The sequence below is a fragment of the Cimex lectularius genome, unplaced genomic scaffold (genome assembly GCF_000648675.2).
Source record: "Cimex lectularius strain Harlan isolate CLEC.00 unplaced genomic scaffold, Clec_2.1 scaffold283, whole genome shotgun sequence".
In the NCBI taxonomy this organism is placed as follows: Eukaryota; Metazoa; Arthropoda; class Insecta; order Hemiptera; family Cimicidae; genus Cimex; species Cimex lectularius.
This window is the reverse complement of record NW_019394189.1, coordinates 81,076-108,629: the sequence shown is the minus strand read 5'-3', so window position 1 is coordinate 108,629 and position 27,554 is coordinate 81,076. Positions and strand designations below refer to the sequence as shown.

The 27,554-nt window shown below is 34.2% G+C and overlaps 4 protein-coding genes and 1 long non-coding RNA gene across 20 annotated transcripts in view; 2 read left to right on the top strand and 3 right to left on the bottom strand.

The window, feature by feature from the left end:
* The window catches only part of LOC106669096 (phospholipid-transporting ATPase IA), a 37,606-nt gene extending 30,652 nt beyond the window's left edge, over nucleotides 1-6,954 (bottom strand). For 5 of the 15 annotated variants that reach the window (XM_024230060.1, XM_014398363.2, XM_014398364.2 and 2 more), the window contains exon 1: nucleotides 6,424-6,952. The gene's annotated coding sequence lies outside the window, so the exon portion shown is untranslated. Of the gene's footprint in view, nucleotides 1-6,423 lie in introns of all 15 variants that reach the window. The other 10 variants (XM_014398367.2, XM_014398366.2, XM_014398369.2 and 7 more) reach the window with 5 other exon arrangements.
* Nucleotides 6,955-7,232: 278 nt separating this feature from the next.
* LOC106669104 lies at nucleotides 7,233-11,324 on the top strand. The gene is made up of 3 exons (XR_001340870.2): nucleotides 7,233-7,625; nucleotides 10,672-10,807; nucleotides 10,871-11,324. It is a non-coding gene; the product is annotated as an uncharacterized LOC106669104 (long non-coding RNA).
* Nucleotides 11,241-13,182, bottom strand: LOC106669103 (60S ribosomal protein L39). The gene is made up of 3 exons (XM_014398378.2): nucleotides 13,071-13,182; nucleotides 12,873-12,976; nucleotides 11,241-11,387 (listed from the first exon to the last, which is right to left on the bottom strand). The coding sequence occupies exons 1-3, from the start codon at nucleotides 13,071-13,073 to the stop codon at nucleotides 11,339-11,341; spliced, it is 156 nt and encodes a 51-aa protein (XP_014253864.1). The 5' UTR covers nucleotides 13,074-13,182; the 3' UTR covers nucleotides 11,241-11,338.
* A 1,328-nt stretch (nucleotides 13,183-14,510) lies between these two features.
* On the top strand, nucleotides 14,511-16,792 carry LOC106669101 (diphthine methyl ester synthase). Its single transcript, XM_014398374.2, has 3 exons — nucleotides 14,511-14,781; nucleotides 15,984-16,217; nucleotides 16,271-16,792. The coding sequence occupies exons 1-3, from the start codon at nucleotides 14,647-14,649 to the stop codon at nucleotides 16,727-16,729; spliced, it is 828 nt and encodes a 275-aa protein (XP_014253860.1). The 5' UTR covers nucleotides 14,511-14,646; the 3' UTR covers nucleotides 16,730-16,792.
* An 11-nt stretch (nucleotides 16,793-16,803) lies between these two features.
* On the bottom strand, nucleotides 16,804-24,689 carry LOC106669098 (sorting nexin-14-like). 2 transcript variants are annotated; one of them, XM_014398370.2, is made up of 19 exons: nucleotides 24,337-24,689; nucleotides 22,645-22,713; nucleotides 22,388-22,580; nucleotides 21,996-22,127; nucleotides 21,744-21,940; nucleotides 21,453-21,660; nucleotides 21,270-21,384; nucleotides 21,049-21,204; nucleotides 20,873-20,988; nucleotides 20,755-20,813; nucleotides 20,615-20,650; nucleotides 19,406-19,547; nucleotides 19,200-19,347; nucleotides 18,994-19,142; nucleotides 18,645-18,868; nucleotides 18,405-18,580; nucleotides 18,186-18,350; nucleotides 17,950-18,095; nucleotides 16,805-17,016 (listed from the first exon to the last, which is right to left on the bottom strand). In XM_014398370.2, exons 1-19 carry the CDS (start codon nucleotides 24,459-24,461, stop codon nucleotides 16,951-16,953), a joined length of 2,622 nt encoding a protein of 873 aa, XP_014253856.1. In that variant the 5' UTR covers nucleotides 24,462-24,689; the 3' UTR covers nucleotides 16,805-16,950. The 2 variants fall into 2 exon arrangements, with proteins under 2 accessions (XP_024085830.1, XP_014253856.1); XM_024230062.1 differs by lacking the exon at nucleotides 20,615-20,650 and having other exon boundaries at nucleotides 16,804-17,016.
* Between the last annotated feature and the right edge of the window lie 2,865 nt (nucleotides 24,690-27,554).

The window sequence follows — 27,554 nt, the reverse complement described above, 5'->3', positions numbered from 1 at the left end:
ATGTCTCTGAACCACCCCAATTACTAATATTCCGAAAGTGAGAATTTGAATGGAAAGTAACTGCCAGATCTATGGCCATACTTAATGAGTCATTTTCAACTTTTATAATTAAAACTGCCCGCCCCGAGGAATATCGAGTCCTCGGGGGGAGTGAATGTGACCAGACTTCTATGCTTCTATCGAGTGTTGTGTTTATGTTAATTTATTGGAATGAATGTAATTTATTAGCGTGAAAGGAAGGAGTTGCTTACAACCCCGCCTCGAGGAATATCAAGTACTCTGGGGTGAGTGTGTGATGTCTGGAGAGTAAAAGTAAGTTATTAGTGAGAAAGGAGTGGGTTCAACCCCGCCCCGAGGAATATCGAGTACTCTGGGGGAGTGAATGTGACCAGACATCTATATTTATGGTTATGTGTATATGTATTGTATGTTTTGTTTCTATTCTGTATTTGATAACCTGAAGTATAAACGAGAGGCTAGCATTTTAGGATATGGACTTGGTACACATTTAAAGCAGAGAACCAGAAACCAGATCGAGACGCTCAAATGGCTGCAGTTTAAAACAAAATACGCGCGAAAGAACAGAAAAAAGAAGGAAAACACGCAGAGGGCCGACGAAGACCTCAGCTGTTTGACGGCCCATAAACTTCTGACTTTATTATTATAATTAAATCTGAATAATTTGTTTTTCTACTGTTGCCACACTTTGTCCTTCCAAGATTAAGCACAAATATGTTCAGAGATTTTTTTAATGATTGTACCTAATTAATTGGGATATCTTTGATTTCCACATGTTGGCCCAGACTATTAGCAATAGGGAGAGTAGTTTTACGCAGAACTTCGGCATTTGGTCTAAAATAGTTACTTTTAGGTGTAGGAAACCGATCTCTGTTGGAACATAGGCAGCAGTTTTTTGGTAAATGTAGTAAACTTTTTAGGAATCTTAGTTGCACTTTTCAAATTCATCTACATAACAGTGACCTCAGATATTTTCTTCATACAGCAGGAATTGAACGAACCAATGTTTTGAACAATACACTTTTAATGTTCTTTTTTTAGATTTTTAGAAAGCGAGAATGTATATTTAAAACTCTAGGGATTGAAACATAACTCTTCGTGACAAATTATTCCCCTGCTCTTTTGAATTTTCCAGAGGATGATTTCTGAAAAGGTACAATGATTTTTTGTGCGTATTCACAGCTAACTATTCAAATTACATTGTTTTTGCTGTTTAGATTGGGTATCCTTCCGTGAATAGGCAGTTAGGGCTACATCATCCGCGTACAGCATCATTAGGAGGACTCTCATATTGTCAACACTAATGCCTTCTGCATGGTTACGAAACAATTTAATTATACCTACCAAAAATAGTGAGAAAAATAGTGCGCTCAGCTTTTAGCCCTGCAAAACTACCTTCGTATCTGATAGGCTACTTCAGGACTCAATTTTCATTTAGACCCAGTTTATACACTTTTTAAACTTATCATGGGCTATGGAGTCAAACGCCCTTCTCAAATCTACAAAGATTATAAACAACTTACTTCTCTTTAATCTTAGTTGAAAATTTATTATTGCCGAGAGAGTAAAAATCGCATCTAAACAACCCCTCCCTTTTCTGAATGGTATTTGTTCTTCCGGAATTAATTTGTTATATCCGCCCACTTGTAAAGACGCTTGAAAATTATGCCTGTGAAGTTTTACTTGACAATCAATGCCCATGTAGTTCAGGCAATAATTTGGGTCACCTTTGTTAAGAAGCAAGTTTAATTTAATTAGTGTCCTCAGCTTGGCAGATATTAGTGAATTAAATTTCATCAGAAATTTTTTCTTGAAACCAAATTTCATTATTCAAGTTTAAGAGATAACGTATCCACGAGCCTAGGTCTCGCAACAATATCAAGGTTTAAGCCAATTAGAACTGTCTAAGTTGGCTGATAGGCAAACTAACATAGTCAGTGATTCAACATAAATTCATCGGCTCGCAGACCAAAACCACCGTAGTTGAATGGACGCAGACCTTGGACTTAAGGCGTGGCTAAGTTGATTGCTTATGCACGTTGGGCGTGGTCACGGTTTCATTTGACTATCGGTGAACAGACTTTGGAACTTTACTTCTCTGTTCAATTATTATTCGTTTTCTAAGAACCCCTTTATTTTTATTTCATAAAAACATTTTTAGATTGAGCTACTAGCTTATTCAAAAGCAATTATGTTTTTTCTTGTTCTGTGTATCCGGCAATTATTTTACGTTTAATGTATATTCTGATTTCTTATAGAGATTTTCGTCCTTGTCTGATCATAGAATTGAAGGAATATGGTATTTCTTGAGAGAGAAAGGGAGATCCTGCCTGTAAATATTCTTTTGGTGCTTTTATAGTTTCAGAATGTTTCCTCTTCATGTTTTTGTAAACATTGCCTGGCTCTGTGAATCTGAATGTTTTCAGTTCCTAAACTTAGGCTTATTTTTTCACTAAAACAACAGTTACGTGGGTTAGACAAGACTTAGTTTTGCCAAGTTTTCGAGGAAGACTCCAGAAAGCAAAGAAATCTCGAGAGAGGCAAGCAAATGTCTTCAGCAGTATTTAAGCTACAAACCTCCTATTTTTAACACAAACGTCTTATGTTTTAACCTTGGGGTGGAATCTTTCTGCGGTTGTTGGACTTCTCAAGGTTTTGGCCAACCGGATTTAGCTAAGTTAGCCGAGCAGGCCAATTGTGCTTGGTTAAGTAGTGTTGGGATGAATGACACTTTTTAATTGAATTTTTTTCAGTCAATTTCATTTAATTTACTCGAGACTCTCGTGACGATGGTTTAACTACGAATAAACGAGATTGCAGTACCGTCTTAATTTATGGTAAATACGGAGCATAAGAAAAATATTTAAAATAGCAAATGGATAGGACAAGAAAAAAAACGAGACTTTTAAGACTCCAATCAACATCAACATCGATAAATAGGTTCAATTCGGAAGACTAATGGTTTAGCGAAGCTAGACCAACCTTCCAGATAAAACGATAGCCCCACCCTGACCACCAGAACTGTATCACTGATCCTTACAACAGTACTAAATACTTATTAAAAACAAGGCATGCACGAAAGAAACTATATAAGCAAGAAGGGAACGATAAGTAAACCCGATGCATTTTGAGAGACTTATTTTCACCGATGAGTTTATTTACTGCTTCAGAGTCTGATGGAAGAAAGAAAGTGACGTAGTAAGCCAGGGGAACACTTGAAATTAAAGAATACACTAACGACGGTTAAACATAGGTGTGGGTGCTTGTCTGGGGCTTGGCAATTTACACAATCGATGGGATCATGGATAATACTCACGTTTACATGGATGATATAAAACAGAATTTAAAGGAAAGCACTATTAAATTTGGTAAGAAAGGACATTCTTTTTTAGAGCAAGTCGACGACCCGAAACACATAGCTCGGAAAGCTCAAGAATGGCTAGTATATAATTCACCTAACAGACCAGACATCACTCCAATCGCCCGATTTAAACCCTATCGAGCGCTTGTGGGATCATATTGGAAGGCAGGCTAAAAAAAGAAGATTAAAAACAAATACCATCTAAATGAAAAGATTTGAAGGACTGGCGCAAGTTAAAGGGCTTGAATATTACGTACTAGCCTTAACGGTTGCCCATAATGATGTCCTGTTGGTATGATAAGATTTTCGCGAAGAATATGAAACGTGTCCAAAAACTGCCATTAAACGGTAAAAAGTATTTTTGTATATAACCTTATTAAGTTAGTTCTGAACGACTGTCGTTCCACAAGGAAGTATCCTAGGTTCAATCCTTTACACCATAGACACTACTGCCATGCCTAAACATCCAAACTCATAACCACGCGGATATCATGCACTCTTATCTACAGACTCCAATCCTATCCACAGAATCAATACAACATCTTAGCGTCATTACAGACAGGTGCACTCGGGACGAGCTAAAAAACCAACAATCTACGTTTACGCTCAAACGTCAAACCTACTCACCAATGCACATAAATCACAAGGTAATACCACCATCCAAACAAGTCCACTACCTTGGATTTTACTTAAATAGCCCACGTACAAGATTAAAACGACAAGAACTTAACAAAACATATGGACTACTCAGACACCTATTGGGACCATTAACACTACGCATAAATAACTAATTAACCGCTTAAAACACAATCATCAGATCTATTTGGACTTCCGGAGTTAAAATATAGGGCTCGGCCAAATCCTCCAACATCCAGCGTATCCAATCCTTCCAATCAAAAGTTCTCCGCAGTATGTTCAATGCTCCCTTCTATGTCACCAATCAAATGATCCATAAAGACCTTAAAATCCCATTCGAGAAGTATCTGATTCGAACAAAGTTCCTCAATTTCACTCGAAACTTCCATCCTAACATCCTAATCTACTCTTTCTTCAACGTAGCGCCCTTATAATCCGTTTAAAACGACGATGGCCTCATGATCTCTTATGTTAACCCTCCCAATTAAATAAAAGAGAGTTCCAGCATTGGCTTGTTTCTTTCCCATTGCCTCCTGGTCTGACAGATCTGTCAGGTTTGTACAAAACTATACTATTTGCTCAATTATATTTATTTTTTACAGATAGCAATAAATAAAATAAATTTTAAAAAAAAGTTCTGAACGAAACCTTCAACCAACATAAACAGCCATTAATCCTAAACGCTCTGCCAAGTCTTTATGGTCGGATTGTGATTTATGTTAATGAAGCATTAACTATGTATAAACAGTATGAATCGGATATCAGACCATAAAAGCCTCCCGATGTTCTTTCCTTGGCACGTTTGAACGGCATGGTATTCGCGACGAAGGAAAAACTTGTAGTAAAAATAGATTAATACTTTTTAAGGCATGAATGATTTAGCGGTACGACTGTTTCCGAGGTGGAAGCCAAGGTCAGAAATATTCATTAATCGTTTCATCCGGAATGGCGTGTTGTCGCTTGTAAATGTTTAACATTACCCCTTGACGTTGTTACTGACAAATCGAGGTCATGTTCACAATTAACGAAAAACTAGATAGTTGCTGTTTTTACTGGTATGTACTCCGATGGAAGAAAAAATTGAAATGTGGCCAAACAAAATTAATAAAAGAACAATCAATGGTTGAAATTTGTTACACTCGATTAAATAATTCGGGGTTTGGTATTGTACTTATATAGCGTAGTCCAATAGGACACATAGGCCAAACACATTCCCATCCCGACAACCCGCCATGTCCCCTTAATTGATGAAAAATTATAGGATGACCATAATCTCTTACTTTATGCTCAGTTCTATGATGAATTTAAAAATATATTATTTATCATTCAATGATGTATAGTTTTCTTTACCTATAAAGGCTCAAATGTTGGTCCTGAGAGATCTACACACGACCATCTCGAAATCGTGGAGCGAACGAACGGCACGATATTTCACGCCAAAGGATCAAATTTTCCATTATAAAATTTAATTATATATTATTTGACATCAAAACCGCGTGATTAAGACAAATAGAAAGGCTCAAATATTAGTCAGAAATAGACACAAATATTTGGCCTAAAAGGTGTATATAGGAACAGCCTTTTATCGCGATATCATGGAGCGATTGAACGGCACCTTATATCGTGCCAAAGGATCAAATTTTCCAATATTTTATTTAGTCATATATTATTTGACATCAAAACCGCGTGGTTCAAATAAATAGAAAGGCTCAAATAAATATTACGTCCACAAACGATCACTCTCATTTTACAAATCTTTGCAAGGTGGAGGCACAGTTCCAGCGGCGAAAAATTAAAGGATGACCGTAATTTCCTACTTTATGCTCGGTTCTATGATGTTTTAAAAATATATTATTTCATATTCAAGAGAGTATAGTTTTCTCTATCTTTAAAGGCTCAAATCTCAAGACACACGAACACTTTCATCTTGTAAATCATGGCGGATTGGAACTACACGATTTACAGTGCGATATATGAAATTACGACCAACCCCATTTCATTCTGTGATAAAGTCTAACGTAAATTTCCACCTGATAATGGAAAATATTGTAATTTGAAATTTTGACAAACTTTTTTATTTCTTAAACTAGATTAGCGTGGCTGAAGATGATTCAGTTTCATAAGTTTTATTACATTATTTAATTAAAAAATAATTAAACCGTCTGGTACGAGACGAGAAGAAAATATACATGAAAGAATAAGACTGCGCCCTTCTTGACTCCTGTCGTGCAACAGTTCAACAGCGGTCAGCGAGCTATTTAGGTATCGACCCGGCCGGTATCGATTTCACTCTAGCTCGTCATTTAAATGACAAAAGCACATCGGGCAAGATCGATGTGAGCTCAATTTTAATTTAGTACTTACTGGGTAGCGGGTAGAAAGAAAAAGAAAAAACATCAAGTACTTACATGTCTCTCCCTCGATTTCGGTGTAATCGGCCCGGCCCCTCAAACAGTGCACCATAATCCGAGCTTAAAAAGAGAAAAAGTCCACCTATCAACGCACAGCGTGTTTAAGTATTGTCGAAACAGGCCAAACGCAAGAGATGCTCGTAAAACATTGATTCAACTTGCAATCCCAACGGACGGAGAATTTACGGAACTTCTTTTGGTAACCTCAATAGACAAACTACAGCTACACGATAACCTCCCGAGGCTGGGACAATCGATTGACTGACAGCTGTTGTTTGTTTTGTGACTTGGAGGTGTCTCGGATCCGTTGCCTTCAGAGTTTCTCTCCTTTGATCCTTTTTTTTTTTGAGAAAAATGTCCCTAAAAGACGTCGGCCTTTGTCAATCCGCGTTCGCCTTTCCGACCTGGAGCCGAGCGCGACTCTCCAACGATAGACCACTCGCACCTCACGCCCGTAGATCTCTCGTCTGAGACCGGTAGACCAAACTGGAAGACTTTCGAATCACAACTCGCTTCAAATCTGTACATATGTTCCAATAAAAAGAAAATCTGTTAAAACTCGCGTTTTGTTCACGTAAATTTTAAGTTGGAAATAAAATTTCCCAGCTGAACGGTTGATTTTGCCGTCGGTTTCGGAGATTAGGGTTTTACTAGTGGTCGGAACGATTACCGATCATTTTTATTTACACAAGCAGTGATGATTACAAGGAAAAAAACACGAAATCCAAGGATTTTCCAACTTTTTATAAACAACGAGAATCGAGTTAATCAATATAAAATAATTCATTTATTACCTTATACTTATGTTTATTAACTTTTTCACAATTTAAGTACACAGATTTTAATGATAACAGGTGTTAATCTACCAACTTATAACCGTATCACTCACTACCTTTGCTAAATTTGAATATTTTTTAAAATATTTGCCAAAAATAATGCAATAAATTGCTTCATCTAGATATAAAATCACAAAAGTTGCATCGAGGTGTTTATGTATAAATCATACAGAGCTAAAAATCAAGAAGCTTAAAGTAATTGGGATCAGCTGTATTTTATTTTTGGAATTTTTATAAACTGTGCTGTGCTGGTAGGGTAAAATGAAAAATTGTATTACATGAAATGCAAGAAAATAAGATTTTTTTAAAGGGGCCGGAAGGGTAATTTTCGCCCCGAAACTTTGGCCTAGTGCTCCAATCCAGGTGGGCCGATGCACCAGTTATTTTATTTACTTTTTATTCATTTATTTATTACTTACGTCTAAAATTAAATAAAAAAAGGCACAGGCATGAAATGTGCATATCACATAACCAACACATTACCTGTGAAAATCAAATGAGAATGCCTCAACATGAGTAATAAGTGGGCTGAAGCAAATTCCTGAGAAACTCCTACCTGATATATTAGAACAAAAACCACAGAATACACTGATGATTAAAATGAAATGAAGAAAAATGACTGTATGAAGCTTTCAAAAGAGCTTGGAGCTAGCAGTGCAAATAAGCATCCAAGATAACCATTGACAATTTCATAACCTAACTTGCGATATTTCAAAAGGTATATCCATATCCTTGTCTTCTCAGGCATGAAATGAAGAAAAAGACTTTGACAATTATGACTGATTTTTTTTTTAAATTTTTTAAAAACTGCAAAGTTCAGTATGTTGTTTACCAATGCAACGAGAGGAAGCGAACTATCACTTCCATTGTGACAATGGGCCAAATCACAAATATAGTAGTTATTTTAAAGTAATAATGCTAAAGAAATAAGCAATAACCACAATGGGCTTTGACATACAAGAGTACACAGATGGCATTGTCGAGTCTCAAAACAATTAGAGGAAAATTTGATAAGTTTCTGGGTAAATTATTGCAAAAAGCTTTAAATTTAACACTGCAATGTGCCAGGAAAATAAATATAAACCCCTCAAATGCAAAACTTGTAAGTTCACCAGGGAAAAGAAGCTCCATCTTACAGCTCTAACCCTGTGAAACACGAAATAAACCTTTCTTAAATTTCATATCTTGGAATAATTCTCTCACAAACTCCGTCTCTTACCCTACAGACTAGAACCAAAACCAAAGATATGCTATGAAATGAAAATGGGTGGAGAAAAAGGACTGAATGAAATTAACAAAAAGTTTGTTGCTAGTAGTGTGAATAAGCATCCACAATAACTGTTGACAGATTCATCATCCAATTCCAAATTTCACATGTTTTCTTTCTGTCTGACTTCTCAGGTGGGGGAAGAGGGCATGTGTGTGTGTATGCTCTTCTTTTTAAATTATTTGGAGTAGGTATACAATAATAGTATATACAGGGGGGGGGGTTCACATTCAGGTTGGGCCTTGCTACGGTGTCTGGCTCCCTGTGCAAGTTAGCCTCAGAAGAAGTGGTCTTTTCTGTGTTGAATTGTTAATGATTTTTATCCACAGCCTTGAAAAACAAGCTCTGCAGATGAGGCAAACCTAAATATAAGGCTGTAGTAGGTAGTGTTGGGTGCATCTTGGTCAGCGGTTAAATACCTCTCCTTATGGGTGGCTCGCTGCCCATCCCACTATATCTGGATATTCACTATCTACTACTTTACAGAAGAAGAAAACAAATACTGGGAGTTACAACTAGGTATTAAACAAGCAAAAAGACATTTCTTTAAATAAAAAAAAGGAGATAGAGGAAATCCTACTTAACATTAATGAATTAAATACTCTAACTGGTGTATTTACTGGGCATGATCCAGTAAAGTACTACCTTGGTACAAAATTAGTCTATAATAGATAAAGACCAGTGTTTTATATATAGTAAAAACAAACAACAGCGCATGTTCTATACAACTCTGTAATAGCTAGTAGTAGTACAAACTTACGTTAATGCTAACCATCCTATTGGTAAGACATGGAAGAATCTGCTTATTTATCCAATGAAGATACAAATAGTTTATCAGCAAAATTGTCAAAAACTTCACTAAACTAACTCCTAGACTTGAAAAACAGAGCTGAACACAGGTGCACAATATGCCTACATTGCTTCTATGCCAAGGTTTCATATCAACTTTAATTTAATTAGACAAAATATCTCTGTAACATTAGGTTTTCCTTTGATCTTTGATGCATTGTTCCTAACAAGCTTGCACCTGTTCACACAGGTTCATAGAATTTTTTAAATTAAACTAAACTATTGAAAATCCGAGGTTTATAACATGAAGAAATGGACATTTTTCAAATAAAAAGTACTTTTATAAGTGCCTAGTGGAAGGACCTCTAATGCACTAGAACTTTTCTCTACATTACAGCAACTATCAGTAGTGGTTCCATTTTTGATTGCCTTGATTACAAGACTTGTTAACACATGTACATGTGTTTAAAGAGATGATTTAAAAAAAATGTAAAATCAACCATTTTACCTGTGATACACTGAGTAGTTTATTAATGAATATTGGCAATTTGTTAATTCTGATTTTTGAAATAATTTTATAAAGGTTTTATTGCCAAACCATCACCTACTCTCCTTAAAACTTATACATTTTGTATGATGAGGAAAAGTAGAACAAAAAGTGATAATTGAGGGCACTCTCAACACGGCACGCAAGGATGGCACAATTACACAGAAGACACTTTGAGCCCTGAAGATGATCTCAATAAAAGATCGAAACGTTGGCACGATAAAGAAAATGTTTTTCTGAAACCTACATCACACCCAACCACATCTCACGATACCTGAATAACTATCAATTAACGGTCACTAATCTCTACACATTGTGTACAGATGTGCTCTGCCCCTAGGTACTCCAGGGGAATGCTTCTTACATTGAATAAGACATTTTTATATTGGAGTTCATTGTCATATGTTAATTTAAAAATATCTTAAAATTGCTATACTAAGTTTTGACAACTACACAATTTAAAAAAGTTAACAACTACAGGCAACTGCCAACAACTTTTCCATCAATATTTGTTAATATTGTGACAAGGTGTCATGTCTGAATAAATGATCTGATCAACTATAAACACTTAATTGCTCAACCAAACTTAATTAGCCTACATTTAACCCAGTAAGATATTTGAGCATTAATTCATAATGCAGTTTACAAACTTGTAAATACAATATAATATAAAGTTGGATGACTGAATAAATATAACCAGGATTAATGACCTATAAGGCGAAGTTCATATTGAGTGATTTTTATCGACTTGACGGATTATTTGACTATGGGCTTTCTAGCTTTGCTTTTATGTTGAAACCTTTCAGCTCAAATCATGGATTTACAATGACACCAAGACACAAAAGTTGCTTCAGCCCATCATTCAATGTTTTACAGTGCTGTTCTGACCTATTTTTCTCTGTTCACACTACGAGGTGGGCCTGAGAAGCTTTGGGCAACAAGGTAAGTAATTAAAGCAGTTTTCTATTTTTGTCCTTTTGAAATTACATTTTGTTAACTGTATAGGATGGATAAAATAAACAATGAAACCCTCGTACTGGCCATCTGTTTGGAACACATTCAGTGCTCAGGAGCTGTAAAAAGATACCACGGTCATGCTTGTAAAACTGAAAAAATTCTCTTCATGCCTTCAATTGAGGCCATAACATACTAAAAAACCCTTTCTCCGAACGCTCTGATATAGAATGGGATGGATCCATACACACCACTAATCCATGAACCTAGTTGTTTTTGACATCATTCCTAGTGTGAAAAGTTGCATGGTTATCGAACTGACAAAAACTGCTCTGTGTGAACTCACCCTAATTATTCCGTACCTTCTACACTATTTTTACACTTCGTATAGGAATGTAAATAAAATATTAGAAACTGAGAATTCGTTTAAAACAAGCTGTTTATTGTCCCTAACTTAGAACACCATTACAATGGTTATAATAAAAAAGAAGAGAAAAGATGAGGGTAAAGCAGATCACTCTACAACTTCAATTTGGTACGCCTCCAGTGACGCCTCTTGGCATTGTACCTGTAAAAAAATAAAAACACATTACATGTTGATTGTGAAAATTTGAATTATTATTCACAAATTGAGGAAACCACCCAACAACTACTATACAAAGAATATTCACACGCTGTCTGCAGTTCAAAGTACTGTGTTGCTTAAACAGTAAACTTTCTTGTTAAACATTTCCCACTCTTACTAGTGCATAAAAGTATTAACTAAAACAATACACTGCTTCTAAGAACTTGAAACTGTGAAGACTAGAGCACATATCATGCTTTCAGTACCTCACATAAGGGGGGGGGGCAAAGAACATGTTATCAGGCGGATCGTCCTGAATGGGGTAAATTTTTTTAACTATGGTATGTCAACAAAGGGTACATGGACCACCAGATTAAATCGGGGAACATTTATGAAACAAAATGTGACAGCAGATATATTTAAAATAAATCATTAACAACTTCAGGTTCATCCATGGAGAAATTGATGAAGATTTGAGAAAAACAAAGCCAAATTTAACACTAGAAACATTTGTCGAATTCATGACGAGCAGTGAGGAATAAAGTATTTTAGAAAATCATCTATTTCATTTTTGATTTTGAATATAACAAAATTTGACCTGACCGCTTCTCACGACTTCAACAAATGATAACCACCAGACACTAGAAAAACACTTGTTAAATAGTGGACGAAACCAGCCACTTTGGTGACTTCACTTCCTCGCCCAATACCTGCTGTCTCTTGATGTCCCTAACACGTCTACTCTAACGAGTTCAAACTATAGAAATGCTCATGCTTCGTTAAATTAACACAGGTTAAATAATGATTGATCAATGGCCAACATATCAAATAAAAACTTGATAAATAAACTTTTGGAAAAGAATCAAACTGGCATTGTTATAAATCTCATCATAGTAAAGATAAATAAAATTGTTCAGTGAAAAATGAACCATTTGAGACGAAAGTATGTCACTGGTGAAATATGTACCAAGTTCAGTTCAGTTAAGGTTACAGTAAGGAGTTAGTCTCTTAGGACCTTGCGCACTGCAATCAATATTGTCTATTGTGCCATCTCCATTATTGTTTAGAGCTATTTGCTAAGTTCATCGTTTTTTTTTTATCAAATCTAAAAATATAGTTTTATTAAAAGCTTCCATGTATATCCTCTAGATCAGGGGTTCCAAACGTTTTAGCCAGTGGACCCTTTCACAGAACAAAATTTAGGATGGACCCCTCACATTTAAATATTTAAAATTAGCTACTTATAGTATACGTAGTAACATAGTAGTACTACAAAAATTGGATGACGATTCTATACAAAAATTGATGAGCATTCTATACAAATAAACGGTACTGTTAAATAAAATCTACAAAAACACGTTTTGATTCAAACAAGGTTCAGAATAATTACAATTTTGGTAATCATCCGTATCAAAGTTGTTAAAAATTAATATCCAAACCAGCAAATAAACTAGACATGTTAAGTTTATATGTGAGAAAATTCCTTACCTAATGGTGTTTCCAGTCCTCATCCTGATCCATTGCGGGATGGGCCTGTTCTGCTTTAGCTTTTTCGCTAACTTCTGCTTGACTTTAAACGTCTTGTGAGCCGACTGGAAAGTGCGAAACGAGTAGTTGAAAACACAAACAAATCCAGAAGAATCGAAAATTGGGTAAGTAGGATGTTTTTAGATAAAAAATACTCACCATGGTCGCAATGCGAGATCGGTGCACAAGTGGAGATCGGTAGCGCTGGAGGAGACGTCTCTATAGGTAAACCGGTCTACTGCCTTCTCTATAGGTGAACTCTGATTCAAAAGGCTGAGCTAGAAAACGACGCCAATTTTTAAATTTTCACCTTGTAAAACAAACCTTTAGAAATCGTAAAGTTGCGATTATATCAGAAATGAATATTTTCCCAAAAGAGAAAAAAATCTATTAATGAAACAAATATAAAACAAGTAACTAAAACAATATTTTATTTTAAATAAAATGTGTTTCTTAGTGACCTGTTGTTTCTTAATTTGTTGAATTCGTGAGGAGCGGTCAAGAATGAAGTAGTTTAAAAAATACCTTTTTCATTTTTTTTGCTGACGTTTCGACCTTTATTCGGGTCATCCTTACCCAGGCCAGAAATGTCGCTAAAAAAATGAAAAAGGTGTTTTTCTAATCTACCTCATTCTTGACCGTTCCTCACGACTTCAACTAATTTAAATAAAATATTTAATCTTCTTTTTCTTTCTGTTTTTTTTTTGTTTTAGAATGCTTTATTGTTAAATAGATAATTAATAATATGTACCTTCACAGATAGTATATAAAAATATATCTATAAATTAAATAATACTAAACAAATGGTTTTGCAACGTATTAAATATTACTTTATTAAACTGATTATTGACATTCAAAAATATTTCGATTCAGTTAGAGAAACGAGTTATTGAATCCATGCTCTTGCCCTTCCTACCCATCTGATAGGATACAGGGAGCTAAAGTAATTAACTCCCCTAAACTTGTGGTGTCCCTCAGGGAACAGCATTGGGCCCTTTGCTATTTATTCATTACATTAATAACTTATTAAATTTAGATGTAACAGGTTAACCATTTTGCTAATGATTCTTTATTCCTTTTCTTTTTTTGTGAAGGATTTGAAAAAATACAGGCTTCGATAATTTTATAAAAATAAATACTGGTTTAAATAATATGCTTCTTTTAAATGTTGAAAAGATAAACTCCCTGTTTTTTTTTTGATGACACAACATTACATTCATGTAACATATTCAGTGTAATGTCAGAATATTTAAATATCCACTTTTCAAATTGTACAGGATTCAAATTCAAGGAGTTTTTCAATAAATGACTGCATTCAACTTAGTTTCTCTGATTGCTATTTCTTGGGAGTCACCTTGGATTTTTTTGTTTTTCTCTTGTATGTTTTTGGCATTGTGATACTAAGTATGATTGGTATATGTACAATAACATTATTAATATTGAAGGCTGATAATTAAATTTGTATTTCATCGATGAAATTAGTCGGACCGAAAGGTATAATCAATGATCACACTTTAAATGATTGGCAAATGTTTATTGTTTTAATATTTTTAGCTCTGTGTGCATTTCAGGCAAGATTGGAAGTTGTAACTTGGGTTGGGAAGTATGGCAGGTTACGGTTGTCTATCGACTAAAGGTTAAAGGATATTTTTTGAATTAGTCCAGTCCGGCCTGGGCAAAACCTGCTTCACATTTCAAAAAATCAACACGTGTTTTTATTATTTACATTTCCATAATGTTTTACTTAATCGGGATCGGCCTCGGCGATGCTAAAGACATCACGGTAAAGGGGCTCGAAATTGTCAGAAAGGCAGAGAAAGTCTTTTTGGAATCGTACACATCTGTGCTATCAGTTGGAAAGCATGTTCTAGTAAGAAAATCCTTTCAAGCAATATTATTTCTTCCTTCTTACCTGAGGTTTCATATTTCTAACCAAAAAGTTAAAAACAAAAAATTGTTAAAATATTTAGATTTGTATGAGATTCAAAATTCAATAGACTATCTGAACCATACTAAATAAATTCTTTATGCAATATATAGGTAATTAATTGTATGTACACATATTTCATTCAGCAATGTTTTAGTTAAAATGTGTAAAATTATATTTTCTGTTGTGTATTCTGTATAATATGCATAATTAAATTGATGAATAAATTAATACATATTTGCTTAGTGGTTATAATTGACCATAGTAATTTTTCGTTTTACCTAAGGTTTTTGGCTGAGATGAAAAATTAATGTCACAAGTGGGATTTGAACCCATGACCTTTGTCTCAATACGCCGCTGCTCTAACACTTTAGCTAGCGTACTTCGATCCTCTCGGACACAAACTCCTCATCTCAATGTACGACCAATTTTCTCTCTTTGGTAAATTTTCAAATGTGCGTAATCAGGTTTCAATTCTCAGCGATTTATAAAGTGGCAAAACAGGGAGATTTTAGTGAAGTAATTACTTCTTTTAATTATTAAATTAATCCATATTTGCTTAGAGGTCATAATTGACCATATTAATTATTACAATTAATTATTATTTTTATCCAAGGTTTTTGGTTGAGATGAAAAATTGTGTCACGAGTGGGATTTGAACCCATGAACTTTGGCTCAATACGCTGCTCCTCTTACACTTTAGCTATCGTGATTTCGATCCCCTCGGACCCAACTCCTCATTTCAACCTACAACCGTTCGAATTTTCTCTCTTTTTGCCATATTTTCAATAGTGAATAAAGCTTGTCTAGTTTTTTGTTTTGTTTTGTCTACTTTGTCCATTTTTGCATAGTAAATGATATGCATATTTTATGATATATAACTTCATGAAATTATATTGTTTGATTTTGATCACCCTGACAGAAATTACCTGTTTCACCGTGGTATAACACTATTACTGTGCTGGAATTAACAAATATATGTGAATATATATAATCTTCCAAAGAAACATTCATTTTTGAGTTAAAAATTCTTTCTGCTATAATAAATAAAACAAAATCCCCAAGGGTACAAAAGAAAATCCAATTCAAGAAAAATATATTAATTTGTTTACCATTAAAATTAATCTTTCATTGGATTTTTTTAGGAGGAATTCTATGGACGGGAGTTAGTAATAGCTGACAGAGATCTAGTTGAACTAGGCTCTGATGAAATTTTGAGTTCAGCCCTTGAAAAAGATGTAGCAATGCTTGTTGTTGGTGATCCATTTGGTGCTACAACTCATGTTGACCTTTTAGTACGGGCCAAACAGTTGGGTATACCAACAAAAGTGGTTCACAATGCTTCAATTATGAATTCTATCGGATGCTGTGGCTTGCAGGTACAATATCTGTGTGTTTATTTATAATAGGTTACTATTCTCTTGTTTTTCAGCTTTATACTTTTGGGGAAACAGTATCGATCCCATTCTGGACTGAGACGTGGAAGCCAGACAGCTTCTTTGAAAAAATATGTAACAATAAACAAAGGGGTCTGCATACGCTGTGTCTGCTCGATATTAAGGTGAAAGAGCCTACATGGGAAAGCATGACAAAAAAGAAGAAGGAATACCTGCCGCCGCACTTCATGACGGTTGCTCAAGCAGCACAGCAATTAGTTGAAATAATAAAGATAAAAAATTGTCCAGAATTGTCTGTTACAGTGGATACCTTATGTATCGGTGTTGCACGTGTTGGGTCAGATGACCAAATCTTCAAAATGTGCACTCTGCAAGAGATGACCCAAGTCGATTTAGGCCCTCCTCTTCATTCCTTGGTAATTGTTGGAACCATGCATCAAATAGAGAAGGAATACATCGAAAATTTTGCAGAATGTGGGGGTGCGATTAAATAGCATTCTTTTTCCATTTCAATGCAATGATATATTATACAAAATAAATAATACTAACTGAAAACATTGGTTTACAATAAAAATACCCATGTCCCCCCTATTTTTACATATAGAATAGATTATTATATTATAAATGGTAACATTTTTTCTTACATATCAGCTTAAACTTAACAACAAAAATATTCTTTACATAGGAATGTACAATGTTTTTGGTTTTGTTTTGTTTACCCTTTTTTGAGAATTTCGGGAAATAATTCTTCAATCACAAGATCAAAAATAGTATAAAATAGCTGAAAAAATAAAGAATCAACTTTGAGTATGAAAACTAAATAGCTTTATGATATAAATGTTTCACAAAAAAATTTGGGGTCCTTGTATTATTGGCATTAACCAAAACTGTGAAAGTAAGATATTCTCACGCCTACATTTTTTTATATCAATAACAATTAAACGATTATTTTTCCAATTTAACTAATTAAATGAAATATAAATATGTTACATGTTCAATATCTGTATACTTAAATGAATTAATTCTCTGACCAAATATGTATATAATTTTACCTTTTTATTTTCAAAAAAAAAAAAAATTCTTTTAAAATAGGGTTAATCCAAGAGACATGTGGTTTTTATACAGGTTAATTATTTCACATTTTTTCATCTCGTTTCGGGCTGTTTTTTTTTCTGCCCATCATACAAGAAGTACACTCCATTAGTTTAAATTGTAGCATTAATAATTAATATAATTTACATTTTTATTTTAATTTTATGGTTAAAACATCAATATTAATTATCTAGCAGTCTTGCTTGTCATCTCGTTCACTATTGTAGTGCTATTAATGTGATGACAGGCGAGACTTATAGGTAATTAATATTGATGGTTTAACCATAAAAAAATAAAAATGTAAATGATATTAATTACTAATGCTATAATGTAAACTAATTGAGTGTAGTTCTTGTATGATGGGCAGAAAAAGAAAAAACAGCCCAAAACGAGATGAAAAAATGTGAAATAATTAACCTGTATAAAAATCACACGTCTCTTGTACTAACCCTATTTTAAAAAAATCCTTTTTTAGGAAAATAAAAAAAGGTAAAAAATATACGTAATAATCTACAGACGTGTTATCTTACAAAAATATAAATATAACTAAAAATATAAATTATGCCCAAGTACCCTTTTATATATTAAAACAAAATAACACAAATATTTTAAAAGTTATTACCTGTTTGTTAAGAATTGGGTTTTGTACAATTAGAAAGACAGTCTGAAATAAAGTATGTGAGATTCCTTTGAGAGCGTTGATTTTCTTACTGACTTCGTCAGAGATTTCTTTTGGGTTTGATTTCCCTTGTTTTTCAAAAACTACCCCTATAAATAAAATATGAAAATTGTAATTACTAGCACAATGTGTCAAAGGAAGACTGAAGGATCAATGGAAGACTGTGTTGCAGTACTCACACTGAAGAAGATTGATGAGATTTGCTATTCTTTGAGGAACGAGAAGAGATTTTACTTTCTTTTCAATAAAGTATGTTATAATCATGTCCAAAGGTTTGTTGAGCAAAGAGTGCACAGCCAGAGCCAACCTCACTACAAAATTTGGCACTTTGAACACTTTTACTCCTGGAAAAACAAAAAATGAAATCTACAAGGCAATGTGTTCAATGTGTTATTTACCTAAAAGCAATAAGCAGTCTGAAGGCCCTTTTAAAATTGGAATGTTTGGTGTGTTCTTTGTTTGAAATGAGGGAAAATTGCTAAGCTTGAGACCTAAATTATCTTTGAATACTGTATTGGTTATACACCTGATTCTCCGAGGTGTCAAGTCTAAAGTTCCATCTTTCCAATCTTGCCTTAAAAACAAAACAAAAAATCAAAATAATATAATGCTATAAAACCTGGTTAATAAGTAGTCACCTGCTTTTTTTGCTATCTGTAGACAAGAAGAAAGTAGTAATGAACGAATCAATATTTTGGCCTCGTTCTTTCCTAAGAGAAATAGGAACGGATTTTCTTAAAAGTCGGCCAAAGGCGTTATCGCTCACGCTGAACTCTCCAGGGCTAGTCAAAAAAAAGAACAAAAGATCCGAGCCCCTTAGCGATGGATTTGACAAAAGCTTCTGTAAATATGCTTCATATACCTTGAAAAGTAAGGTGAAATATTAAATAGAATAGAATATTTATATTTTTGCGGAGAATGTTTTGTATATTGACTTTTTAAATAATTTAAAAACTATTAAAAAGTTCAACATTAAAAAAAAATTACATGAGGTTCAGTTGGAGGACTGGGGGCAAGTAGACCACAAGGGGGTAACTGAGTATCTGGAAAATCTCCATGAAATTCTGTGAGCTTTGTTTCAAGGGTGTAAAAATCTGCCAGCCTCCTTTCAACAGTCCATTTTCCACATGACTGACCTAAAATTTTTCATGTTAACCTTTACGATCAACTGTAATTTTCATCAATCTACAAACCTTCGACGTATCTGTGGATGCGAATCGTATATGTCGGCGTCAATTTGCCTGTTGACAAGTCTAGTTTGTTATCAACGTTGTTAATCCTTATTTTCCAAGAGCTCAAATCACGCTCTTCCTCTTCTGCCATCAATACTAAGTCATCCCCCTGAATAAATAAAATTGCAATTGTAATTTGATTTAAAACCAGTGGAAAAGAAGCTTACAAATTCTGTATCCGCTTCCAATTGCAACACCTCACTATCATATGCATGCCCATCTAATATGGTCTGAGATCGAAGAGCACCTTTTATCTTATGTAGTTTAGAGCTTAATTTAGAAACAGTACCTTCTTGTTTCTTAGATCGTCTGTTGAATAAATTGTTTTAGAGGGTGAATCAACAAACAATATAAATAAATTAAAAATATATTAATAGACTATTATTGCTAGTTTGAATGTTGTTATGAAATCATTTGCTGTAGGAGAGTGGATGCTGTTTTACCAGAAACTGCTTGTTAACATCAAATTTTCAGCAGAAGTTATTTATGGGTAAAAACTGTTAAACCCCATATATTACTACTAACAATTATTAGCATAAAAAAAATTATGGGAATAAACATACTGAATATAAGTACATTATAATGTGCAGCATCAACTTAAAAAAATAAAATAAAAAAATGGCTTATTTATGTATTTTTTAAAATTAAACAATAAATTAGTAAATATAATTAGTATTTGATAAAATTGCAACCAACTAGTTTATAATTTTAGTTAGTTTTTGTAGAAACCAACTCTTGGAAGGCTTGGACATAGGAAAGAGCTGAAAATAATTAAGCAGTATAATCTATAGTATTTTATCATACTCTTCAAAATACAAAATATTACCAAAAATAACTGTTGTAAATGCTTACAAATGTAAATTTTGACATTTTCATTTGTTATTTTTTAAGCCACCTCTTTATTTACTTATTTATTTTTTTTAATTCAAAATTTTACAGGGTGATTTTAATCCCTCCTCCATAATTTTTTACTGGGAGTTTTTCTGGATATTAATTTAGTTACATAAAAGTACCTTGTATCATGTATTAATGAAAACATTATATAAAATAATATATACATAAAACTTTATGACTATGGAAGTGCTCCTGAAAATTTTTTTTCCGCTTTGAGTTTTTCACATAAATTTATCCTGTTAGAAGAACTTATTTAAGCATTTTGATATGGCTTAAATTGTTACAAACCGTACTTGAAGTACACAAACACCACCACATGGTTTCAGTAAATGGGTAAAGCAAAAGTAAGCAAATTCCATCCCACACCAATGTTACAAATGTTATACAATAGTACACATATAATTATCAAATTGGATTTAAAAAAATTAATTATGTGATTAGAAGAACTTTAAAATCTCAACAATTATGTTAGTTACACTTACCCGTGTTTTGCCGGGGATCCAGTTAAGGATGGGGAACTGAATTATTTTAATGGAAAAAAACACCCAATTAATTTTATTGTATTCACATAGAATCACATGCCTTTAAAATCATGCAAATTTTTACCAGGAGTAAAACATACCTTGCTCCTGATATGTTATAACTTGCTGGTGTCCTTGGACCACAAAGCCATGTGAAAAACTGTAGGCATTTTTTGGAATAAATAGTTTTATCTAAAATTTTATTTATTTTGAACAAACCTCATCACTTGTATGAAAGAGTGGGCAATAGTTTTTGTCCAACAGGCTGTAAGCATGTTCATAGGCTTGAAACAATGGTCGAGACGTCCTAAGCTTGGTAACATCTTTAGATAAAACTGTACAAAGGAAGAAATGATAATTTAAACTGTTTAAATGTTAGAATGGACCTTGCTTACTTTTCCTCATTTGCACTACTAGGTCAGGTGGGAATCCAATGTTGTCGGGTGAGTGTGGGCTGAAGTATACCGAAAATAAGTCCCAAGCGTCTCTATGCAGTAAATCTAATTCAACACAATTCAGTTCAGGTGTCAACATTCGTTTGTTGAATTCCTCTAAAAATTCAATTTGTCATATTATTTAATGGAAACTGTATTATTATCATGTAATCTCTACTGACCTACGTCCAAACAAAACTGCAATATGTGTACAGCTCCTTGGTCCTTTAAAAACTGCATAAATGCATAGAGGAGAGATTGGTCCTTTAATATATTACATAAATCAGGGTGTAGAGCCTAAAGTACATTGTTAAAAATCATGTTCAATTCAAAACGAGACAAATGTCAAAGGTGAATTCACAAACCCAATTGTTGCTCTCCAAGCCGATTTCATTTTTAACAAATCTGTCTAAGAATTCGACTTCAGGTTTATCTAAATTGGAATAATTTGTGAGGTTTTGATTTCCAAGGAGTAGGAGAAGTAGGTTGTTTAAGATTGCACTGTCCGCTGTTGACGCCAATGGAAGAAAAATCCAGCCTGCTAGAATTTCCACCATCATCGCTGAAAAAGTACTGACAAAGAGGACAATCATTTAAAAAACCTCCATAATAAATACTCAGTGCAAGAGTTAAACAAATATTCTTTTGTAAAATACCTGCATTTAAAATTTCTTTGTTCAAGAAGTACAGGCAGTATTTCCTTAACTTTACACCTAAGATAATCGAGTTCAGCTTTCCTGTTATAGACGGCAGGGTGGAACAGGATCCTGCCTGGCCCACTACCAATGCACATATTGATATGTGTTATTACTGCTGGGATCAACTTTGATGTTATAAACAGTCCAATATCGACCTGAAGCCGGTTGTGATTGATGCTAAAGTTCAATTTAAGAAATAAAATCAAGTACCTGTAGCACCCTAGATAGTGCTGTGCTGGATGCGTATCTTATCGTTTGGCGTATCTCGGCAGGGAAACTGCTGTCTATAGATATCTTTTTATACCAACTTTGGATGAACTCTTCCATCACCTTTTCTAGTAGCTAAGAGTTTTCTTTTATTATTGAAGGTAATAAATGATAATTGACATTTGAATTTAACTTTTCTAATTTTTAAATTTAAAAATAAGTAAAGAAAATACAATTATTTTGTTAAGAATTGTTGGTTTTGGCAAGATATTTCATTATTTCAAATTTGTTGGAATATTAAGAACCTTAAAATAAATACAATGTTAAGTTTATTCCAATTTCATTAAAATTATTTTATACTGACAACTGTTTAATTTTACAGTAACATTAATTACATCTTGGATGGCCGTATCAACCTCTTCAGAGACCATAAGTCCAGCCCACGGTTTCTGTTTGTGTACAATTTTCTCTCTGTCGCAGTTCTTGTCATCGCATATGTTGCATTTGTTTGGCTCGGCATCTTCTTTCACGGCAGACTGGAAACCTTTTGTAAGAAAAAGTACAATGCTGGACAACTCGACATTGCATCTAAAATTGGTGAAATTTAACAGTAGAGATGATTACAAAACCCGACTGTACGCACTAGGTATACCTGAAGGATAAATGGAAAGTGACAATCCCCAAAAAGAACGAGGAAAACACTAACAGGCCACATAAAAAACTGAAAACATTTAATATATATTTCCATTAAAGCAGGATAACACACACTGACATAGTTTAACACTAACATGTAAAAGACATAATGAGTATAAAATAAAACAAAAATTATAATGACCAATGATAAAGCATTTTAAGGATATATGAAGCTGATAGTTGAAGTTGCAAAGACACACAAACTTAATTTATTTGAAAATTTGTTTCTCCTACATACAGAGACATTTTATGCAACAAGAGTAAAGGAAAACAACAAACATTCTTAATTCCTTTTAATAAAATAGATTCCACTTAGACAGGGCATGCACACAAGAGATATGCTAAGTCCAATAACTTCCAGTATCTCGGATAGTTGTTCTGGGAATGTTAAACATCCTGGGCACATAAGCTTGACTTTTTCCATCTTCCAACAATGCTATGATTCTATCCGAATCTGTATCACTTAAAACTATCACTCAAACAAATTTGAATCTTAAAAATGGTACAAATTAAAAAACCAAACCACTGGAACATTAGAAGTTTTACAGAAAAACCAACAAAGAAGATTGACTATTCAATAATTTATTTACAAAATCCAATCATGAACAAAAATGGGAGTTTTTATCTGTGTTTTTGTTTATCTATAATCCTTCAAAATGGACCAAATATTATTGTAATATAATCAATAGAGGATTGTCTTAGTAGTAAATAATTAAAAATATTAAGGCTGGCCACTTTTTGCCTCTCAGTGTAGTTCAGAGATCAATAAATCTGGTGTGATGTAGGATTAGAAAACATTTTCGTAATTGTGCCAACGTTTTGATCTTTCACTATTTTTCATAGTCCGCTTGACCAATTAATATCATTCAATTAATTAAGGTTTTTAGTTGAGATAAAAAAGTCAGTGTCGCGAGTGGGATTCGAACCCGAATTGGCAAAAAAGAGGGAACATTCAAAAAGGTGAGGTTGAGATGGGAAGTTACTGCCTGAGAGGATCGAAGTCATGATAGCTCAAGTAGTAGATTAGCGGCGTATCAAGCCGAAGATCGTTTGAATTCTGCTCGTGGCACTGAAGTTTTGATCTTTATTGAGATCATCTTCAGGGCTCAAAGTGTCTGTTTTCTGTGTAACCACTCTTCTACATACAAACACTTTGAACCCTGAAGATGATCTCAATAAAGCTCGAAACATTGGCACGATAAAGAAAATGTTTTTTTAAACCTATATCATACCAGACCGCATCTCACTATCTCCCAATAATCATTAATTAACTGTCACTAAACACCATACACATCAATACAATATTGTATTTGATAGACCAAATTCTGTTTAATAGAACAAAGAATGGATCTGAAGTTTTGTCATTGCTGATCATTTTTGATCTTGCTTTGTTCAAGACCAAATATGATTGGAAATGACTAGGCAAAGGGTTCATCACACTTAGAAAAAATGTTACAAAAGTATGGATGTCAATAGCTGAAATAATTGCATATATAAGGAAGTGTAAAGACTTGATAATTTAATCAATTACTCTGTTTTGCTAAGATGATAAATTTCTTGAGGCTAAACATATGAGACATGTTGATAATGTAACTTTAAAGACTTATCGACATAAGCAGCGTACATAATGAGAAACCGTCTGTCTACTCACCCGAATAAGACTGAAGCTGTTAAAGAGGCGATGAGCAAGATAATACAGACCGACTGGACAAATCCGTCTTTGAGTAGAAATTTGCAATCCAGTTTTGAACCATCATCATCACGTTCCATAATCATTCGTAGCGGTTTTTGACTGTTTTTATTCTTTCCGTGGGTTTATCAGCTTGTCGTCGGACCGTTGGTTATAACATTTCTGTACCATACGAGCCCGAGGTACATCGTTTCTGTTATCATTATTTACTTTCCTGATCTGGTAACAGCGGTCGCAACCTCCCTGTTCTGATATCTGCTTCTGTTATCGCCGTCTGGTCGGAGACTATCGGAGAATGAGCCGAACTTTTTTTCTAGGATTTTCCCCCCGTTGGTCTATTTAAAGTTATTGCTATCTGAAAAAAATCGGACTCTGAATGTACAAAAAGTGACATCATGACTACTCTGGTCAATGCTGACATCTTTCGGATTTTTATTGCAGCATATAGGTCCTTTAAAGGATACCCGGGACATGACAGATTTGTCCCAGTAAGCAGTAATTAAAATTATACTTAATATAAATCCAATACCAAGTTTATATAATTAATAAGTTGTAATCTCGTAAAACACTTACAAACACACAAAAAGTTTCAAAGGCGTTTAGAACAAAAACAATAATAAAATTTTTACGGGTGGGTCATGGATAAACCATAAAGTCGGTTGTGCTTTTTAGGTCCATTATGTTAACGAACAGGAGAAATACGCTCTTTCTGATCGACTATCAATAATTTTGGCTCAATTGGTTGCTATTAATACCTAAAAGCACCCACTATAAAATAAGACTTCACTTTCTCCAAAAGAAACTAAGTACAGTATCTAAGGTACTGTAACCCCTGAACAAACGCTCAGATGGAGAAGATGTAAACAACATACTACATAAGGCCCAGGCACTACTAAGCACTACTAATCTTGGCTAGAGATTATGCAGCAAAACCTGGGGAATAAATGCCATGATGGTGTATTGGTTATACATTACATTGACCAGACCGGTCTATCGACTACATTATGATGGCCAGAAACACTGCATAAGGAGGCACAAAGGAAACTGCAAAGTCTAAAAAGAATAGCTGTCTTATAATAAGAGGAGCAATACGAACTTGTGTCGAAGCAGCGATGGAAACCGCACCTCGATCTCCCACCTTTACTGATTTATGTAGGTAGCTTTCGACAAAGTCAGACTCGTGAGGTACAATGAAATAAAATCAGATTTAGAAGCCATTACGAAATCTGGAGAGAATTACAATAAATAGTAGGCTATAACAGAATCTGAGAAAATGAATATAACGGAAAATAAGAGGAAAATTGAACCTTTCCAAGTGGCCATAGATAACGGATGTTTGGAAGAAAGACGACCCTAAGTTTTATGAAGGTGGTGACTGATGGATCTAAGATAAAACAGAGAGTAGTGTAAGGTTTAAAAGGAAAATACACTCTAGTAAAACCTCTTGGACTCGCCCCAACTAGATTATATTGCATGCAATCCATCGACTCTGTGCACAGGAGTCGATAAAGAAAAATATGAACGGTGCACAGATTTACATACTCGTAGACAGTTAGGCACGTATAACTAAACCCATATGCTTTCATATCCAAACTTGTCTGGGATTGCCTAAATTGCCGAATGGCTGTAGGAACCCACTAGATTACATTAAAGTGGGTTCCAGGAAGTTAAGCTATAGAAGTAGGTTGAGCTGACCAACTAACTAAAAAGCCATCCATGGGACCAGAACCACAACTCGGTACACCAGAGTCGAGCGTCAACGCTTTAACCATTGCGGTTACCGACGCCCCTTTTATTTTTATTTGTTAGTCAACAGAACTAATTTTTCAAATTTTATCGACCGATAACATGTAAAATCGCAAACTACGATGGACTGTCCAACCATATACTCAGATATCTAGGTGAATTTGCTGCTTTAGAACTGCTGTGGTGTTTGTCTTTGCCCAAAATAATGCTTCTTGCAGACTATGTGATCCATTTTACCATTATCTCTGTCACTAATGAAGGATCGATTCAAAAGAGTGATAATTGAGAAGTACCCGATAAAATCAGAGAAAAACTTAACTTTGACAGCCCCATCCAATTGATCATAGAGAACAGCGATCTTTGGAAGAAAGGTAATTTGAAGTTTTAGAAAAGAGCCCTAATATGATACACTGATGGATCAAACATACAACAGGGATAGGATTGTAACTATTCTTCAAGTCGAGGTTCATACAATCGAAATCTGTGCACAGATGTTGATAAAGTAGAAAATGGAAGTTGTACGGATCTACATACTTTCGGATATTCAGAAAATGAAAGACACTAAATGCGTATGCTTTTAGTTCCAGACTAGTCTGGGGATGCCTGAAATGCCTAATGGTCGTAGGTTACACAAAGCTTCAGCTCAGGATTCGCTAAAAGGCCTAACTTAAAATCTACAGTAATATTCACAGACGTCATAATCGAGGACAAGGAGTTTTGAGTTGACGAGTTTTGCGCGTTTACTCAGCTTTACTGAACAAACACAGTTATTTTCTGCTGTTTTCTTACCAGGATTTAATAAGCTATTATTGTTCTCAACGCTTTAAATAACAACCAGTCACTTCTTTGGTACAAAAATGTCGTAATTTTCTTTATCTGATGTCTGTAACAATTTACAGAATATGTAGTTTAACTAAAGCAACTACAAAACTTCTTGTAGAAGTTTGTGAAAAGAAATTCGTTTAGTTTATCAACACGAATAAACAGAAAGAATAAACAAAACGGAAATCGAATAATCGAACACGACAAATGTATTGTTCTCAAGTCAGTACAGCTTTAACATTATATTTCTACTTTTAACACAAATAAGGAAACATCGATTTTTAAGTAATTTCTTTCATTTTGAATCTATTTGAATGCTTTCTTCTCTAATAAACGCATAAAAAAGAATGCAGAAAATTAAGTTAAAACTGTTTTTAAGGCAAACATTTTCGATTGTAACATACGAGTTAGTAGAGTAAGCGCATACCATCATACCGCCAACCAAAAAGAAAAAGAAACTTACAGTTGATTTAGGACTTTTGGCACGGGGTATCGGATTTATTCATAAAATCTGCATTCCTAAACGATTAATCGCCTCTCGATGCTACTCATCGTGTTGAAGTATGGGCAACTCATCTGCAACCTGCCACTGAAGGTGAAATATTTTATTC